The following is an 18,177-nucleotide window of genomic DNA, read 5'->3' as shown; positions in this document are numbered from 1 at the left end:
TTGGGAAGAAACCTCTTACCTTCAGAAACACCAAGGCCCCCGGAGTTCCAGTGGTTCCTGAGACTCTAGGGAACCGCATGTGCCCATGAGGCCCAGACGCACCACCTCCAGTGTGTTAGGCCAGGGGTGGTGGGGGCTGCTTCTCCACCCAACACCAGCCCTCTCATCCCCAGTTCTCACACAAGAAGCCCCAAGATCCTCTTCCCAGAACCTGGAAACCCTCCACCTGACAGCCTTGCTCAGAGCCCACTCTTCCAGGTGGCCCTGGCCCCACAAGGCCTTCGGTGGTCCCCTGAGCCCACAGAGCAATTAAATAACCTGGTGTGTGGTTTTCAATCCACATCCTGTGATACTGGGTTGGTATGAGTCCATCCCCTGAACTGGATTCTCCACCAGCGAGGCCTGCGCATGGTGGCCCCTCAGTGGCACTGTCTCCCGGGTTCAGGCCCAAGGAGCCTAAGTCCCCCTTCTCCCTCTCCCCACAGGGGCTGTGTGACCCAAGTGGCCTCGTTCACCTCTGAGATGTCAGGACCCTCCCTGCATCTTGGATGGGGACAGAGCAGTCAGGAGGGACGGGTGGGTGACAGTGGGCAATCTGGCCAGCACTCCCCTCTGGCCAGTCCCAGCCTGGGCCAGAGTGGTCAGACTTGCCCAAGGAAGTCCTTTAGGATACAGCCCTGTCAATCTTGGGGGATCCTTGGAGGGTACATGTCCCATTCCTTGCTGCTAGCAAGGCCAGAGCCCGGCCAGGGCACAAAGCGTTGCCCTGTTCTATGTCTTTCTTTAGGATAACGTAGTCATTTCTTTCTCTCTGATGTAAAAGTCTCCACTTCTGGCCAAGATAGAGTAACAGGGGCTGGATTTACCCTTCTGCCTGAAACAAGTGAAAAACAGGACAAAACCTACAAAACTGTGGTTTTCAGACATTGGACAGCGGGCAGCACAGGACAGTGTTGCTGAGAGACAGGAAACAAGGAGGTGAGTCCCACAGTCACCCCCTGGGGCAGGGAGGGTAACCGAGGCAGCCAGGCAACTCCCCAGGAAGAAGAGCCGGGCTGAGCGTGCAGGAGACCAGGAGGCTAGAATCTGCGGGAGAAGAGAAAGCCACAGGCAGAGCGAGCCCAGAGACCTGTGGAGGGCCCCCCAAAAGTCGGCTGAGGGCTGAGGGGCACAGGTATGGGACACGTGGCTGGGAACAGGGCATGCTCCCAACAGCAGAGCCAGCTCTGTGCGAAAGTTTCCCTTCAGCCCTCTTGTGGGAAGAAGGCTCACTTTCTGCCCCTGAACCGTGTCTCACTTAACTTCCACCCTGTCCCGTCTGTGGTCTGCATTCCCTAATGATTCCTTCATTTCCTTGGAAAGATCTTTAAAAAAGATCTTTCTTAAAGATCTCCCAGAACCTCCTCTCTCTGACCCATCCCTATACTGCTGAGTTTTCTACCAAGTCCTTTTTTTAAAAAATGGAGGTGAAATTCACATAACAAAATAAACAGTTTTACAGTGAACGATTTAGCGGCGTTTAGTACATTCACAGGGCTGTGCAGCCACCACCTCTACCTGTTTCCACAACATTTCCATCCCCCAAAAGAGAACCCCGTGCTCATTAAGTGCTCACCCCCAGCCCCCCTGACCCCTAGCCCCTGGAAACCACTGATCTGTTTTCTGTCTCTATGGATTTGCTATTCTGGAAACTTTGCATACATGGAATCATACAACATGTGACCTTTTGTGTCTGTCTTCTTTCAATCAGCGTTTTTTTCAAGGGTGCTAATGTTATAACGTATCACTACTTCGTCCCTTTTTATGGCTGAATAGTATTCCATTGTATGGATGGACCAGAGTTTGCTTTTTCCTTCACTGATTGACGAACACAAGTTGATTCCACCCTTTGCCTCTTGAGAATACTGCTGCCATTAGCAGTGGTGTACCAATTTTTATTTGCACACTTGTTTTTAATACTTCTGGGTGTATACACGGAGGGCTTGTTTTATAGTCACAGTTTTCTTAACCAGCCTTCCATCACTTGACCTCTGCCTGTCTGCCTCCCACCTCGAGGCACCTGCTGCACCCTCCGCCTTTGCTTTTCCTGTTACTTTGGAAGATGATCCCTCTCCTCAGGGAGCATAAGGTGGACATGCAGGAAAGAGAAAAAGCAAGTTCAGAACTGGAGAGCCCCAGGGAGGAGCACAAAGAGCTCCAGGCCACCGGAGTGGGGGTTTCCTGCAGAAGAGGGAGGCCCTGGCTATGGCCATGCCTGGGACCAATGGTTCCCAGTGGCCCAAAGGGTGTCCCCAGGGGAAAAGTGGATGAAAGGATTCTCTGGGTCCCAAGGCCACCCCTGACTCACCCCCCATCCCCCCTCCCTCCCCATCTTTCTACCTCATTCCCCACCTCCTACCCCCAACCCTCCCACCTTCAACCTACTCCCCACTCCCTACCCCTACGGACCCCCCCATCCCCCACCTGGCCTTTGATTCCAAGGAGGGAGTCCTCAGGAGTCAGCACTTGCCAATTTAAGAGGAAACTTCTAGAAAGGGAGAGTCCCACAAAAGTGAGCCACAGGGCTCATGATGTCAGCAAATCCCCAGGGCCCCACTGCACAGCTCCCGGGACACAGACGGAATCCAGAGTCCCAACGGCTGCTGTGGCCACCCAGAGGAAAGCATGGAGGTCTGCACGCTGTCTCTGGCTGTCCTGGAGGCGGTGCAGAGGAACCTGTTCAGTCACCACAGTCCAGCAGCTGCTTGATGGGAACAAGGGGCCCCGGTGGGCTGGTGAGTTGGGGGTGGGGGGCTCAGGCCTAGGAAGCCAGGAAAGAGGTGGGGAGCTCCCAAGAGATTCAGCTCATTGGAAGGCGAAGCTGGCTTTCCCTCCACGCATCACTCACTGTGGCCTGGCACCCTCCTGGGAACAGGACAGTCTAAATCTGTGAGGGGTCTCCGGATCTGGCTGGAGGGACAGGTCCCAGATGTGTCCACCCTGGGCCTCACAGGGACCAGCCATGGGGACCAGGAAGATCAGGTCTTTCCCCAAAGCACCCCTTATCCTGGGACAAAGGGGGTTCACTGGTGCTGCCCGAGGGTTCCCCCAAGATCCAGACTTCACTCCAGAGCCCATCTCCCTTCTCACACCTGGCCCTGCCCTGCAGCCACTCTTAGGAGCCTGAAAGGGGAGCGAGCAGGGTCAGTCTGCCAGGCCCTTCCAGCCCTGCCTGCTCTGACCATAGGAAGGCTGGCCCAGTCCTGGGAAGAGGGGCCGCTGCTGAGGACAGGATTCAGCAGGTCGGTGGCCACAGCTGTGTTCTGAGAATCCCCAGGCTGGTAGGGCCTCCCCCGGGGGAGGGAAGGAGCCAGGCTCCGCGGATGGCAGGAGGAGGACGATCAAGCTACCGGGACTTTCTGGGGCTCCTCCCCAATCTAGAATGAAGATGCACAATGGCAAAGTATCTTGGGGCCAGTGGGAAGGGTGGATCCAGGTCCAATGCCTCTCCTGTCTCCAGCCTGATACAGGAGCCACTCGGGCCCTCAGGGTCTGCTCAAGGTCTCCAGTGCCTGCGTGTGCAACGCTCAGAGTAGAGGTCACTGTCCTCACCCCGTTGGACCCCAACCCATACCAACCATGGCTAGAAGGTCTGGAGCGGGGAAAGGACCCACAAGTTAGAAGCAGCCACCTCCCCAGACGTCTCCAAGCCCCCTCCCAGGCACCCAGGGCTGTGAAGAGTCCCCAGCCCCACCCACCCCATCCCAGTCTGTCTGCCCCTTCTCCACTGGGAGGAATAGGAAGAGGGTAATTGAATCAGCATTGCTCACTCCATCTGGAACATTCCAGCATGGAGAACCGACTGAACAGCTCGGGAAGCAACTTAGGGACTTTAATTAAAGGCAGTGACTCTCCCATGGAGCCCCACCTCCAGGCACAGCCAGGAGGACCCCCACATCTGCCCTCAGTGTGTTCTGAGACCCAGCTGGGCACCTGGCGCTGGGCGTTGGCTCTTAGGCCCAGTTTCCCCTGGGAGGGGGGTGAGCAGACCAAACCAGTTCACTCTTTCTCCTCACTGCTTCCAGAGTCTGCCTTCTGAGCTGAGCATGGCCCTCAAACCAGACAAACTAGTGGCCCCCAACCCCACAGCTCTACATCCAAGAAGCTTCAGGAAGGGAGAAGTGGGTCATGGTGGCAGGCTCGGGAAAGGAACTCTAAGTCCCTCTAGGGAGGAAATGAGCCAGAGGGAGAGTATAGCTTCCAGTTCTAAGGCTGCCTCCCTCTCAATCTTCACCTTCTGCAGGGAAAGGCATTCCCGGCAGAGGGAACCGCATATGCAAAGGCTGTGAAGTAGGAAAGACCATAGCAGGTGGAAGGAGCTGACGTGGCAGAAGCTTAGAAGCGAGAGGAGCACACAGGCTAGAGGGCAGTGGCGGGGGCATGCCTCAGAGGGCCTGAACAGCTGCAGTCAGACATCTGGTCTTCATTCTAGAAGCAAAGGGGGTTGGGGAGAAGGTTGGAGTGTTTTGTTTTGTTTTGTTTTCAAAGAATGAATAAATTGCCTTCATTTTTAAAAAAATAAATTTATTTATTTATTTTTGGCTGCATTGGGTCTTCGTTGCTGCGTGTGGGCTTTCTCTAGTTGCGGTGAGCAGGGGCTACTCTTCGTGTGGTGCGCGGGCTTCTCATTGCAGTGGCTTCTCTTTGTTGCAGAGCACGGGCTCTAGGCATGTGGGCTTCAGTAGTTGTGGTTCGCAGGCTCTACAGCGCAGGCTCAGTAGTTGTGGCGCACGGGCTTAGCTGCTCCACGGCATGTGGGATCTTCCCAGCCCAGGTCTCTAACCCATGTCCCCTGCACTGGCAGGCAGATTCCTAACCACTGTGCCACCAGGGAAGCCCCATTGGAGTGTTTTAAAATAACGGGGTCTGGTTTACTCTGAAGACACCCCCGTGGCTGCCGTGCGTGCAGAGAGCTCATCGCCAGAGAACAAAAGAGGTGACCTGAAGCCATCCACTCATGAGATGGTGAAAGTTTGGACACGGTTATGTCCGGGGAGAAGAAGAAACACGCAGGGACCAGGCTGAGAACAAGGCCAGAGATCAGGGGCTGTCCTGCCTCCCCTCCTGTCCCTGCCATCCAGGACAGGCTGCCATGCCATCCCTAAGCGGGTCCCCGGTCCAGGGAGTGGGGACAGAGCTACCAAGGCCAGTGCTCGCCACCCAGCGGGATTCCGGAGCGGAGCATCACCCCTCCTCACCATCGTTACTGCAGATTGTGCCAGCCCTCCCCCACATCCACATCAGAGGTCCGCAGCAGGGAGGATACTGGATACATCTCCTCGACATCTGCCCACATCTGCCACCACATTCCCACCAGCCCTGCCCCTGGCCTGGCCCATCTGATACAGACCCAAGGCCTGGGGAGCAGGGGTCACGACCAGGTCCTGCAAGGGCCCAGGGCATGCCAGGCCTGGGCCTAAGGGGCCCTGGAGGTCATTGTCAGGGCAGCTGGTGGGCGTCTGTCAGACAGCACTGTGGCCAGGAGCAGGTGACAGTCATTACTGAGAGGCCCTGCATTTCTGGGGGGAGATGGATGGACAGGGCACCCCAGCCTGCCTGAGTCTGGCCTAACTTGGTTAAGAGCTGAGCTGGCAGCTGGGTGTTCATTCTTGCCCATCCCCAGGGGAGGAAGCCAAATAAACACCACAAAAGTGGGGCATGGAGGGCCTGGGGGAGTGGGCGTGCCCTGCAGTCTGGTGGGTGGGGCCTGTGGTGGGCAGTGCCTGGGTGAGTGACGCATGGTTGTGCAAGGAGCTCCTTGGAGGCTGTTAGAAGAAACACGCTGGGACTTCTCTGGTGGTGCAGTGGTTAAGAATCCACCTGCCAATGCAGGGGACACGGGTTCGGTCCCTGGGCCAGGAAGATCCCACATGCTGCGGAGCAACTAAGCCCGTGCGCCACAACTACTGAGCCTGTGCTGTAGAGCCCATGAGCCACAACTACTGAGCCCGCGTGCCTAGAGCCTGTGCTCCACAACAAGAGAAGCCACCGTAATGAGAAGGCCACACACTGCAATGAAGAGTAGCCCCCGCTCAACGCAACTAGAGAAAGCCCGCACGCGACAACGAAGACCCAATGCAGCCCCAAAATTAATTAATTAATTAATTAAAAAAAAAAAAAAAGAAACACCCTGCACACAGGAGTCACCTCATACCCGCTGTCCAGAGATTCCACCAGGTTTCCAGGAGGGAGTGTTCAGTGGGCACAGGGACGCAGAATTAGCTGAGGTCATGGGTGCAGCCCGAAGAACCGGACAGACCCAGCTTTAATCCTGCCCCACCACTCAAGCAACCTGGGCCCTGTTTCCCCATTCGGAATACGGGACAACCCAGCTTGGCATCCCAGGGCTGAGAAGAGAGACTGAGGGTGGTCTCCAGAGTCACCAGGGCTGAGCTGTATGTCACCGAACAGGCCCCAAACCTCTCTAAGTTGCTCACTTGTGACAGGTGGCCAAGTTCACTGCCCACCTCAAGGGATAGACAAGGATCAGGTTTTTAACCACTCCCAGCATGAACAGTGCCCAGTAACGTTAGCTGGTAGGATTATCATCCCCGCAGGAGGTGGCACCTCCAACGCTACCCTCCAACCCTCAAGGGCACATAGAAGAACACAGATCCAAACTTTATTTTGTAAATATTTCTCTCTGCCCAGCCCTGTGTACAGGGCCCGCTCCAGCTGGGTGACAGGCATAAATTAAGGTCACCGAGCGTCCCCAGGCAGGGCGTGGGTTCCCCAGCCCCATTAGTCCCAGCCGAAGTCCTGGCCAGTCATTTGGTAGAACTTGCGGTTAAAGGGCCGGTAGAAGGCCCGCAGGCGCTGGACCATGGCCTCGGGCACACGTGGGTGGGGCCGGCCCTTGGACTTGCCCAGGCAGCGGGGACGGCCGCTGCCCTGGGCCTTCTTGAGGCAGGGGAAGCCCTTGGTGGCGTTGAAGTAGAAGTGCTTATCTGTGACGACCCGCTTGAGACCCAGGAAGTCCTGCACATGGCCCAGCTCCCCAGCTGGGTCGCTGACCAGGCGCTCGCCACTGACAAAGAGGAAGTGGGACAGTGGGAAGTAACGCAGCCAGTTGTCCAGGTGCTGGGCGTACAGGCCGATGCGCACGGCACTCCAGGCCGTGTCCACGGGGCCCAGGCCTCGGCGGAAGGCCAGGGTGCCGAAGCTGGGCAGGCCCGGTGTCTTGGAGAGCATCTGCGCATAGTCAGAGATGGCCCGGGTCACGGGGTTCCGCACGACCACGATCAGCTTCGTGGCCGGGGACATGCCGTGGATGCGGCGTGGGGCCTCCCGGGTCACGAAATAGCTGGGGGTCTTCTCCATGGTGATCTGCCCATCCAGGGTGCGGGGCATCAGGCTCCTGTGGGAAGGTGGGTGGAGAGGGGGGCATGAGCAGGTGCTGGCCCTCCTCCAGCCCTCCCATGCTAGACCGGCCCCCAGGGCCCCGAGACTAACCTCCCCTTCCTCCAGGGAAGCCCCATACCTACAAGACAGGCAAGCCTCCCCATCTCCCCTTCACCACCAGGCCCACCCATCCTAAGTGTCTGGGTGGGCAGCCTGGGGTGTTGGCCGTGAGGGCGCCCAGCCTCAGCACAGGCTCACAGTAGGGGCCCATCCTCCAAGGCTATCCACACCCCTCCCAGAGCTTGACTGCACCCCAACCCTGACACTGCTGTGCCTCTCACCCCAGACCCAGTACTCCCCAGACTTGCCACCCACAAGGCTCCACCCACCCTCCCCACCCCCACAGGCCCCTGCACTGTAATTACCCCAGTCACACTTTCATTAAGTGGCTGATGGTGTCCCCTGAATTAGGCCATTAGTTATTGACAAGTGTCCCCAAAAATGGGCAGCTGCCCCTCCTATCACTCCCTCCCCTGCATGGCATCTCCTGCCTTTGATGGCAGCCCTGCTAATTCTCCCCGACCTGGGCCCCCCAGAATGCTGAAAACCACAGCGCAGCCCAGGACACTGGAGAGGTCATTGAGGCAGCCTGAGGATCTGTCTCAAGACCCCAGCCGCCTGGGTTGCCCAGACCTGGCTTGGAACCCATGGTGCAAGGCTGCAGCTGCAGCATTTCCGAGCAATCCTCTCATTCTGACCAGGGGTGGGGGTTGGGGGGCACTGACCCCATCCCAAGGTTCCGGGGGAGTCGGCTGGTGACAAACCCCTGACAACCCCAAACCTGGGGAAGCCCATCCTAGCACCCCACCCAGGCAGTCCAGGGACTCTGTGTAGCATCTTGAGGCCACCCTGCCAGCCAGGTAGAACAGGGTGGGGAGGGGCAGGGTGCAGCGGCAGGGCCAGCTGAGCAAACAGCTCCGAGGGAGGGCTGGGAACTAGGTCAACAGAGGCAGACGCTATCAGGCTCTGTGCTAGGGACGGGGTGGGGGGTGTCTCTGTCCCCCATCTCTGAGGGATCTGCCCCCAATCCCGCTGACAGCCCTCAGAACTGGCCCCAGCCAGGAGGGTGACACACAGGACAGAATTCAGGTCTCATCCAGCCTAGTGACCCCCAGACTCGAGCTTCTGAGAGACAGTCTCCTCTTCCTGCTCAGGCCAGGTGGACACCCAGGTGTACAGGCACACGAGTTGGCGTGCTCAGCTTGGAGGGTGCTGATGGCGGGACTGGAGAATGTGCACACATGAGTCCCAAGCATGCCGCCGGCTCCCCTGACACCACCCTCTTGGCTCGGGGGAGTGGGGTGGGCTGCAGGGTCTGCCGGCTGTGGGAGCTGCCCCTCCCCTCAAACTAAGGCCCTGGGCAGAGCTGGTCTACAGAAGTCATGGGAGACAATTCTGCTCCCCCCATGTCCCAGGAGTGATCTGGGACTCCTTCCACCCCACTCACTGCCCCACTTGAGGCTCAGAGACGGAGCAGGAAGTGCTGGGGTGGATGTCGGCTGCAGCTGCTGGGAGGCGGTGTTGGCTTGGCTTCTGCTCCCAGGAATCCAGGTGGGAATTGCACCCAGCCCTCCCTGTGAATAAGTTCAAAGAGAACTTGGGTGGGAACAAGGCCAAGGGCTGAGGTTCAGGACTGCAGCCTGGGGTAGCCAGCTCAGGGAATCCCCCTTCCCACAAGAGGAAGGACAAAAGAAGGGGGATCTCCCCGCACTGGACCTCGATGCTGAGACCCACAGACATAAGCCAGTGCCGACAGAAGTCACCGTCCTCCCTTCATCACCCTCCTGAGGGAGGGAAGCAGCCCTGACTACTCTGGGACCCTCCTCACCGACCTCTGACACCCCCTTCCCATCTCTTTCCTCCCCCAGGTGCCCAGTGACCCCAGGAGCACCCTCTTTCCTACTCCAGACTGGTCTCACCTGGTTCTGAGTATCCCCACCCCTTCCCGCCTGCCTGGGGGGAGGGGCTGCAAGGAAGCTGACAAAAATTAGAGGGACCTTAGCACCCACTGCTGTTTTCTCTCCAAGGATGTCAGAGGAGAGGAAGTCAGGGAGGTGCCCCCAGCCCCACCGTGGAAGGGGGATGGGAATGGGGATGGGGGAGGGTGACTTTCCAGGCCCACTCTTGCCACAAACCAGCTTTGAGATCTGAGATCTTTGGGATCAATTACTCACCCTCCCCAGGCCTCAGAAGCCTGTCCCCAGCCAGCCAGGCACAGAGGAGGGTGGGGATGGGGGCTTCTTGGGGGTGGGAGAGACTGGGGAGAGGATGAGAGGAACAGGACTCTGACCCCCACACGGCAAACATCTGACAAGTTGCTCTGCGGACACTCCCTCCCTGCTCATCTGGTCTGCATTTCCCTGCGGCTTCCATCCAGCTCCAGGCAACTCTCCCTCCTCTGTCTCAGCCCCACCCCCAGCCCCCTATCCTGCACCTCGCCTGGGCCTCATCCAGCGGGGCCTGGGACTCAGCAGAAAGCAGCTAGGGTTCCTGTCTGGAACAACACGGTACCAGGAGCCAAGGGGGCTGCCCTACCTGTATCCCTCCTGGTCTCTGTGCTTTTCCAAAATACTAAGGTCAAAGTACAGCCCCCACCTGCCCCCAGACAGGGCGCTCCCTTCTGAACTGAGACTTGGGGTGTCTGTCTGTGTGACCCCAGCACCTGCCAAACAGAAGGTGCTCAATGAGTCAGTGACTAGATGAACAAATGCTGTGTGAGCTTGGGAACACTTGGGGGTCACGGTCCCCAAGAAGGAGGATCCTCAAGAGCCTGAGGGATGAGCTGAGGCCCAGGGAGGGGGACTGGTTTGGCCAAGGTCAACTTTGAACAGCCCAGCACCCCTGCCAAGGCCAAGGGAAGGGCCAGAGTCACTGCTTGGTCAGAGCCCAGTGGGAACACGTGTCCCAGAAAGTCAACTGGGGGCACTGGCCACTGCTCCTCTACTCACCGCCCCACACCCCCACCACGAACAGGCTCTGGAGGCTGGGCCCAGGGTCCTGAGAGCAGACAAGGCCACCAGACCCTCCCTGCCCGGGGGGCTGGGCGTCCTCTTTGCAGCTGGAGAAACAGGCAGGGGTGGGCATTTTCAGAGGTTCACTGCACACTCACGGCTGGTTGGAAGGACAGTCAGGTTCAGAGGCACAGATGCCTGTGAGCAACACCATGCCCACGTGCACACACATCAGCGCACGGCCTCGTCCCTTGGAAGGCACGTGGACACACGCACTCCAGAAGCTCAGCCCTGCACCAGCCAGTGAAGGGTCAGCACTAGCCAGCCCCGAGGGATGGCTCTGGATTAAAGGGGTGGAAGCCACGGACCTGACCCTCTGCCTCCTCTGCGCCACCCCTCCCCCCAGTGCGGTGGCTGGGCCGAGGAAGGAGAAAGTCTCCTCTACCAGACTTAAACAGGCTGCTGAATCATCCCACTCCCACCTCCGGCCTCAGGGACACCAATGTCCCGAGAGGCCCTCCCCTGTGCTGAGGATCTGACCCTGAATCTGGGTCCAGCTGGCTTCCTCTCAGGCCCCTCAGGCTCCCCAGACCAGTCCCCCAGAGCTGGAGCATGTGCCCAGGGAGGGCCTGGATAGGCTCTCAGGATCCCTGGCTCTTTGGGAGCCTTTTTAGGTCTAAACCCAATTCTAGACCCTCCTGCAGCCCCGCATTAGCCCAGCTTATGGGGTTAGTAGTGAGCTCTGAAATTTGCACTATGGTTAACAGTGTGTCCTTCCCCTTCCTCATCCTCCTCCTTCCCCCCTCCTCTTCTTCCTCTGCACAGAAGTGAGGAATTAGGGATGCTTTCAGATGCTGAAGCACTGTCAGAGTGGGGTAGTGGTCTCTCCCTGAGTGCTGAGAATGCAGGGATTCAGACAGTCGGGTTCAGGATGGACTCACCTCCCCCATCACCACACAACTTCCCTAGACCTCTGACAGCAGCAACCCTTCAGAGTTCATGAGCCAGAACCCCCTGTTCTCACTGGGAACCCTCCAAACCCATAAGTAATTCTGATGCAAAAAAGCAAAGATAACAAGGGGGGCAGGGTGGAATCTGGGTACAGAAAAACTGGTAAACCTGGAGGTAAAATGTCTCAGTCCTGCCACCCCCCACTCACCACTAATTCACCAGGTGACCTTGGACAGGGACTTCTCTGGCCCTTAGGGGCTTGGCCCAAGCTTGGGGATGAGGCTGGTGCTGTGGGGAGTGGGGTGACTCACCCTCCATCTATAAGCCCTCATCTCCCCGAAGGAAGGGATAGGGCGCTGAGGCAAGCTTGTGCCCGACTGACAGAGGCAGAGGGTTGGGCCTCACATTCATCCTTCGGTGCTAACCTCGGCAGGGAGGGGCTGGTGTTTGACCAGCCACCAGGACAGGTTACTTCAGCTGCGGCTGGGTGCTCCCCCACATTCCACCACACCCCCCAAGGCCATACTGGGTGGGAGTCAGGTCAGCTACAGAGCCTCATGACATGAGGCTGGGGTCCCAATTCCCATCCCTGGGCATTGACTCAAAGGCACCCTCCTCCTTTCTAAAGACCAGACTTTCTCCAGATGCCCAGGACTATGGAGAAGGATTCCTCTCTCCAGGATCAGGAGTCTTAGGGGTGGGGAATGGGTTGACAGATACTTTCTAGGAGGCTGCAGGGAACCCGGAGACCCTTTCTTAAGGTAACTGACCAGAGTTCAGACATGCTCCCCTCAGTGATGCAGGGGGGAGGGCCAACTGAGCATGAAGCATTTCTAAAGCACCTCAGACCCCACAAGCTCCAAACTACTTCTCAGCTGGAATCGCACTCTAGCCCTGAACCAGGGCTTTCCCTGGAGTTTTCAAAGTTTCTGGGAGTCCATGGCCAGTGACCGACCCTCTTTTCCATAAAACCTGCTGCAGGAGGGTCGCGTCCTCCCGGTCAAGCCTCAGCCCCCACGCAGGCTGGTCTCCGCCCCAGAAGATGCCTGGAGTCCTCGCCCCGCGGGGTCCCCAGTGAGACCCCTGGGGCACACCACGAGGTTTCCCGGAAGGCACCCGCCAGGAAGCCGATGGGGCGGACGGGACGAGCGCTCACCGGTACCAGGCGAGGCCGCGCTCGTAGCACCTGTCGAAGAAGTGGGGCTCCGAGCCGAGCGCGCGGACGTCGGGGTGCAGCCGCAGAAACTCCAGCAGGGCGCGCGTGCCGCCCTTCTTCACGCCCACGATAAGCGCCTGCGGGAAGCGCCGGCGGCCCGAGCCACTGGCCACCGGCAGGCCGGACGTCCCGAGGCTGCGGGCTGCGCGGGGCGGCTCGGCGGGCGCGGGGGCTGGCGCGGGGATGCGGCCGGCCGGCAGGCAGCGTCCGGGAAAGGCGCAAAGGCAGTAGGCTCCGAGCACCAGAGCGGCGAACAGCAGAGGCGCACGGGGCGCCCGAAGCGCGGCCCCGGGCCCGCCCCCGGCGCCCTGGCTGCCTCCTGTCCCGCCGCCCAGGCCGCCGCTACCTGCCATGGGGCCACACCGCTCCCAGGCCTGGGAGCGGGGGCTGCAGGAGGGCGCACATCCCCGCCCGCGCCGCGCTCAGTCCGCTTGCGCCCGGCTTCTGCTCTGCGCCCCACTGCCCAGTCTTCTGGGAGCCGGGAGGGACCAGTGCTAGGGCGGGATGCCCCGCCCAGCCCAGAGGCCCCGCCCCGCTTGAACCACTGCTCCACCCGGGACTCGCCGGCACCTACGGGCGCCGCGGCGCTACTCCGAGCCTCAGTGACTAGCCGGACGCGCCCGCTCGGAGACCCCAGGCCCCAGCCCGCTCGGGATGCGGCGGCGGCAGATTGGGACGCAGGACGGTGACAGGACTGAGCTGCTGGCCAAAGGACCCGCTCTTAGAGGGCCGATCGCTGCCCCTCCCGGATGAGGGCAACGCGGCAGGTGCGCGGGAGGAACAAGTGGGCCAAGAAGTCGCGTGCACCTGGGCCCTAGTACGCAGAGGGGTTCCAGGAAGGTGGAGGGAAGTCTGCGGCGGGAATGGGGCGCATCTTGCTGATAGTTGGCTTGCCATTGCCATGCGTCAGGGTCACGGGCAGGGCGGTTGAAGAGGACTAGCCAAGTTGATTACCATTTTAAAGGCTGGGAGAGGGCTTCCCTGGTTGCGCAGTGGTTGAGAGTATGCCTGCCGATGCAGGGAACACGGGTTCGTGCCCCGGTCCGGGAAGATCCCACATGCTGCGGAGCGGCTGGGCCCGTGAGCCGTGGCCGCTGAGCCTGCAAGTCCGCAGCCTGTGCTCCGCAACGGGAGAGGCCACAACAGTGAGAGGCCCGCGTAATGCAAAAAAATAATAATAAATAAAGTCTGGGAGACAGGCTCAGGGAGGACAGGCGTCTTTCCCAAGGGCCCAGTGAAATTCAGACCTCAGTCTTCTGACTCTTTTTACCATGTCACACGGTCTGTCTGTGCAGCCTAGTCCACCTGGTGTTGCCCTGGGATGTCAGCGACCCATCTCTGGCGCTGGCAAAGCGGCTCCTATTGGAGATGTGAAGGATTCGGGAGACCTGTGCTGAGGAAACTAGAAGGAGGAGCCCGGGTCCTGTCCTAGGAGCTTCCTCTGAGGGGCAGGGAGACTCAGGGGCCACTCCCAGTAATGAGACCTGCTGGGTGCTGGACACTCTGCGGGAGTTTTACACACCCCCAGGCTCACTGAACCCCCAGCCCAGCACAAAGAAGGCAGAGGAGAGCTGGCTGGGAGAAGGCAAACAGCCCCAGGTAGAGACAGAATGGAACCCATGTCCTGCCTTTGCCTCTACCCCAGGCTTCCTGGGCTCAGGGTTGGTGCAGGTGGGCATGGGCTCCCCGAAGAGGCCAGCCTTCCTCCAGCCAATGCCCAGAGACTACTGCTCTGGCTTCTGCTGGTTAATGGGCTGTTCCTGAGCCTAATAGTATCTGGATCTAAGGGCAACCTGGAGCACTTCCCCAGGGCAGGGGCCTCCATCACCCACCCAGAGGTAGCCTTGGCCAGAAGAGGGCTCTGCAGAGCCAATGGAGTGAAGACCACCGACCAGGGCCTCAGCCCAGTTCCCAGATGCCATGCCTGCATCTGCTTGTCAGGGCATGACTCAGCCAGGAGCCCCGTCTGTGGGGTGTTGGCACAGCGCTGTCTGGGGTACATGCCAGCACATGCAGGGTCACAGGAAGTTCTTCTTCTGGTCTAGCTTAAAACACGATTTGTTCCAGACAGTCTGGTTCTCCTTAGAGCCACCCACTCCACCTGCAGCACCCACCCAGAGCCTCAGCAGCCACCACTCAGGGCTCCAAATTCCAGCTTTAAAACCTGATGGCCCCTCTATCTCCCTGCCCAGCACAGGCACTGGCTAGGCACCCCCTAGCCTTTGCTCATGCTGTTCTCCCTGCTGGGAATGCCTTTTCCTTAGTCCCACCCCCCCACACACACACACACACACTCACACACACACACACACACACACACACACACACACAGAGATACACCTTGAGGACTTTCCAGGAGGAACTTACCAAGAGCAGCAGGACAGCAAACATGCCGGGGGTGGGGGAGTGAGGTCCAGGGACAAGAGTCAGCTTGGTGTTTGGCACCTGATCCCCTCTCTCCACCCACCATCTGGTTCTCAGGTGAGGGGTGGGTGCAAATCTGAGGACATCCAGGATGGCAGCCTTGTGAAGTTTGTTCACCAGTGTACCTCACAGAGCCTGGTACCTGATAGGCACTCAATAGAGACAAGCCAGTGGAAGGATGGAAGTGGAGAGGGAGGCTGAAGAAGGCTTTCTAGAGTAGGTGATTGTCAGGCAAGGAGCAGGACGGCATCCCAGTCGGCTGGGGAAAGGCCCAGCAGCAGAGAGCATAGTGATGGGATGGGGGTGGCGAGGAGGAGGAACGGGGTAGAGCCGAGGCTCATCCCTGGGGAGTGGGTCCCAGCCTCATCTTTCTCTAGCACATGGCCTCAGGCTCCTACCAGCCCAAACCTCTGGTCCCTGAAATAGAAACCTAACTCTGAAGGAAGAGCTTCATTGAAATGCAATTCCCATAACATGCAATTCGGCCATTTAGTTTCTCAAATTCAATGGTTTTCAGTATATCCACAGTGTTGTACAACCATCACCACAATAAATTTCAGAACATATTCATCACCCCAAAAAGAAATCCCATACCCGTTAGAAGTCACTCCCTGTTCTCCCCTCCCCCAGCCCCTGGCAACCACTAATCTACTTTCTGTCTCTGTGAGTTTGTCTCTTCTCCACATTTCATATAAGTGGAATCATACATTATGTGGCCTTTAGCAACTGGCTTCTTTCACTCAGCATAGTGTGTTCAAGGATCATTTATGTTGTAGTGTGTGTGTCAATGCTTCATTCCTTTTTAGTGCTGAATAATATTCCACTGTAAGGATGGATCACATTCTGTTTATCTATTCGTCAGTCAATGGACACTTCAGTTTTATCCACCTTTTGGTTATTGAGAATCATGCTGCTGTGTATGTTGATTTACAAGTTCTTTTGTGGACATATGTTTCATTTCTCTTGGGTATATACCTAGGAGTTGAATTGCTGGGTAGACGGTAACTACATTTAGCCTTTCATGAAGAGTCCTTTTGAAGGTTAAATCTGGGAATTTCAGAATCTACATCTCCATGCTCCTCACCCCCAGAGCTGCTGCCTTCTGTCCTCCCCAGGATGTCTGAGTGGCTCCTCCACTCTGCCTCTGCCCTGCCTTGCCATCAGAGTCCAGCCCCAGCTCCCCGCTGTGTGACCTAGGGACAGTGAATCCCCCTCTCTGAGCCACAAGGTGAAAAGTCACTTTGGGGCCCCAAAAGAGACCAGGCCATGGGGGCACAGGGTGGGTGGCTATCCCTGTGCCCTGAGAGGGTGGCTCAACTCCTGCCCTGTCCAGTCGCGCCTCCTGTCAAGAGAAAACGGGTGTCAGCCAGGCGCTTCTGCCCAGCCTGATCTCCCCTGGGGCCCCTCGGCTTTGAGGGCTCCACATGGCCCAATTTCAATTCCCTTTTCACCTTGTCTGGACCCCCATGCAGGATGGCCAGGCAGAGGTCCTTCCTTAGGCCAGCCACCAGACGAGCAAAGAAGTCGGGTCTGATGTGGTGGCCAGGCAGGAACAGGGAGAAGGTGGGAGAGGAGACGGGCTGAGCTGTGCAGGCTGCTGGGTCACATACGCATCATCCCTGGGGGAGATGACAAGGGGGGCCAGAGCAGAGGGGATCAGAGAGGGCAGGTCTAGGAAGGGAGTCCTGAGGAGTAAAGTCATGGTGGGAGGAAGGCCCAGCCTGGCCTCACAAATCCATGACCCAGCTACCCAGCTATGTCTGTGTCTCCTTCGCAGACTCTAATTATTTCCCTGTGGGTGATTTTGATCCCCATCTATCTCCTCCACCTACCCATGAGCTCTGCAAGGGCAGGGATGGGGTCAGTCTTGAGCCCTGCTGTGGCTCCATGCCTAAGCATGGTGAGTGCTTATGAATGTTTGTTGAGTGACTGAGTAACTGACTCTGTGTGTATGTCTGAGAGAGTCTAGGTGTGGACCCCTCTCCCACGCCCCTCTCCGCCTCCTACCCAGCCTGTCCCCTCTGCAGGGTGGGCACCCCCAGCCTAGGCCTCCACAGCATCGCAGGGTGTGCAAGAAGCTGCCCCACTCTGGAAAATGATTAATAACACCGTGCAGTCCCTCCCTCTGTGGGGGACAGCTGGGGGAGATTTCACACATTCGGGCCTTCCAGAAACTTCCTCCCCTAGAACCACACCCTTACCCCCCAGACCCACTCCCACAGCTTGCTGGGATTCCTCAGCCTGCAAGGGGAGCCGAGGGGAGGGGGCTGCGGCCGAGGGCGGGCCCAGCTGTCCTTGATTTGTGTGGGATTTTTCCACTTGAGATGCCGGATTTGCCCAAGCACATAGAGGATGCAATTTCCTCCTGGGGAGGGACCCCTAAGAGACGTCTACCCACCTACCCCCGGAGCCCAGTTCAGCCTGGTAGGGAACAAGGGGGCCAGGAGGCCATGGCGGGGTTGGGGGGGTGTTCGTGCAGCACAGTACAAAGCTGACAGCAAGAACTTTTTAGGCGATGAAGGCTGATTCAATCCCAGCTCTACCCCTCCTAGCAGGTGACCTCGGCAGGTATCCAGCCTCTCTGAGCTTCATTTTCCTACTTTATAAAACAAAGATGACACCAGCCCCCACCTCTTTGGGTGCCTGGCTTCTAAGCTCTTTATGATAAGGAGGTAGTGGACATGTGACAGTGACCCTGGCACATGAAGGGGCGCCCTGAAGCTGCTCCCACCCTGAAAGACCTAAGTACTTCATAATTCATCCTCCTGGGGGTCCAGGCTGGAGAGGAAAGGCCTCCCTAGTCTCAAGGTGTCCAGCCAGCCTGGCTTGCTGGAACCCAGGGTCTTGTTCCTGGTGACCAGCTAGACATGGGGACACCATGGGACACAAGGGTTTGCTAGGGCAGACAATATTTCCAGCATCAGGAGGGACATATGAAGGGCCCCTTGGCAAGGAGTGGGGAGGAGCAAGGGCTTCCCCAGCCACTTGAGTGGTCACACACATGCATGGAGCCTGCCTAGGGCTCCAGGGTTTGCCAGAAGGAGCCAGACCCCTCTCCTGCACAGGGATGGCCCCCAGCTTGCTTCCAGCCGCCCTCACTCCTTTCCCTTGGGTCTTCCTGGAGGGATCAGCACAAACGACCCTCTGGTCGTTTGCCACAGGCCCCTGTTTCTCCAGGAGAGGGCAGGGCTCCGG

At 58.4% G+C, this 18,177-nt stretch overlaps 1 protein-coding gene across 1 annotated transcript; it reads right to left on the bottom strand.

Annotated features, from left to right (window-relative positions):
- Window positions 1-6,645: 6,645 nt before the first annotated feature.
- On the bottom strand, window positions 6,646-13,001 carry HS3ST6 (heparan sulfate-glucosamine 3-sulfotransferase 6). Its single transcript, XM_060119986.1, has 2 exons — window positions 12,499-13,001; window positions 6,646-7,396 (listed from the first exon to the last, which is right to left on the bottom strand). Exons 1-2 carry the CDS (start codon window positions 12,909-12,911, stop codon window positions 6,781-6,783), a joined length of 1,029 nt encoding a protein of 342 aa, XP_059975969.1. The 5' UTR covers window positions 12,912-13,001; the 3' UTR covers window positions 6,646-6,780.
- Between the last annotated feature and the right edge of the window lie 5,176 nt (window positions 13,002-18,177).

Source organism: Mesoplodon densirostris, chromosome 16, assembly GCF_025265405.1.
Source record: "Mesoplodon densirostris isolate mMesDen1 chromosome 16, mMesDen1 primary haplotype, whole genome shotgun sequence".
NCBI lineage: Eukaryota > Metazoa > Chordata > Mammalia > Artiodactyla > Ziphiidae > Mesoplodon > Mesoplodon densirostris.
The sequence above is the reverse complement of the archived record's forward strand: the minus strand, read 5'-3'. Positions and strand labels throughout refer to the sequence as shown.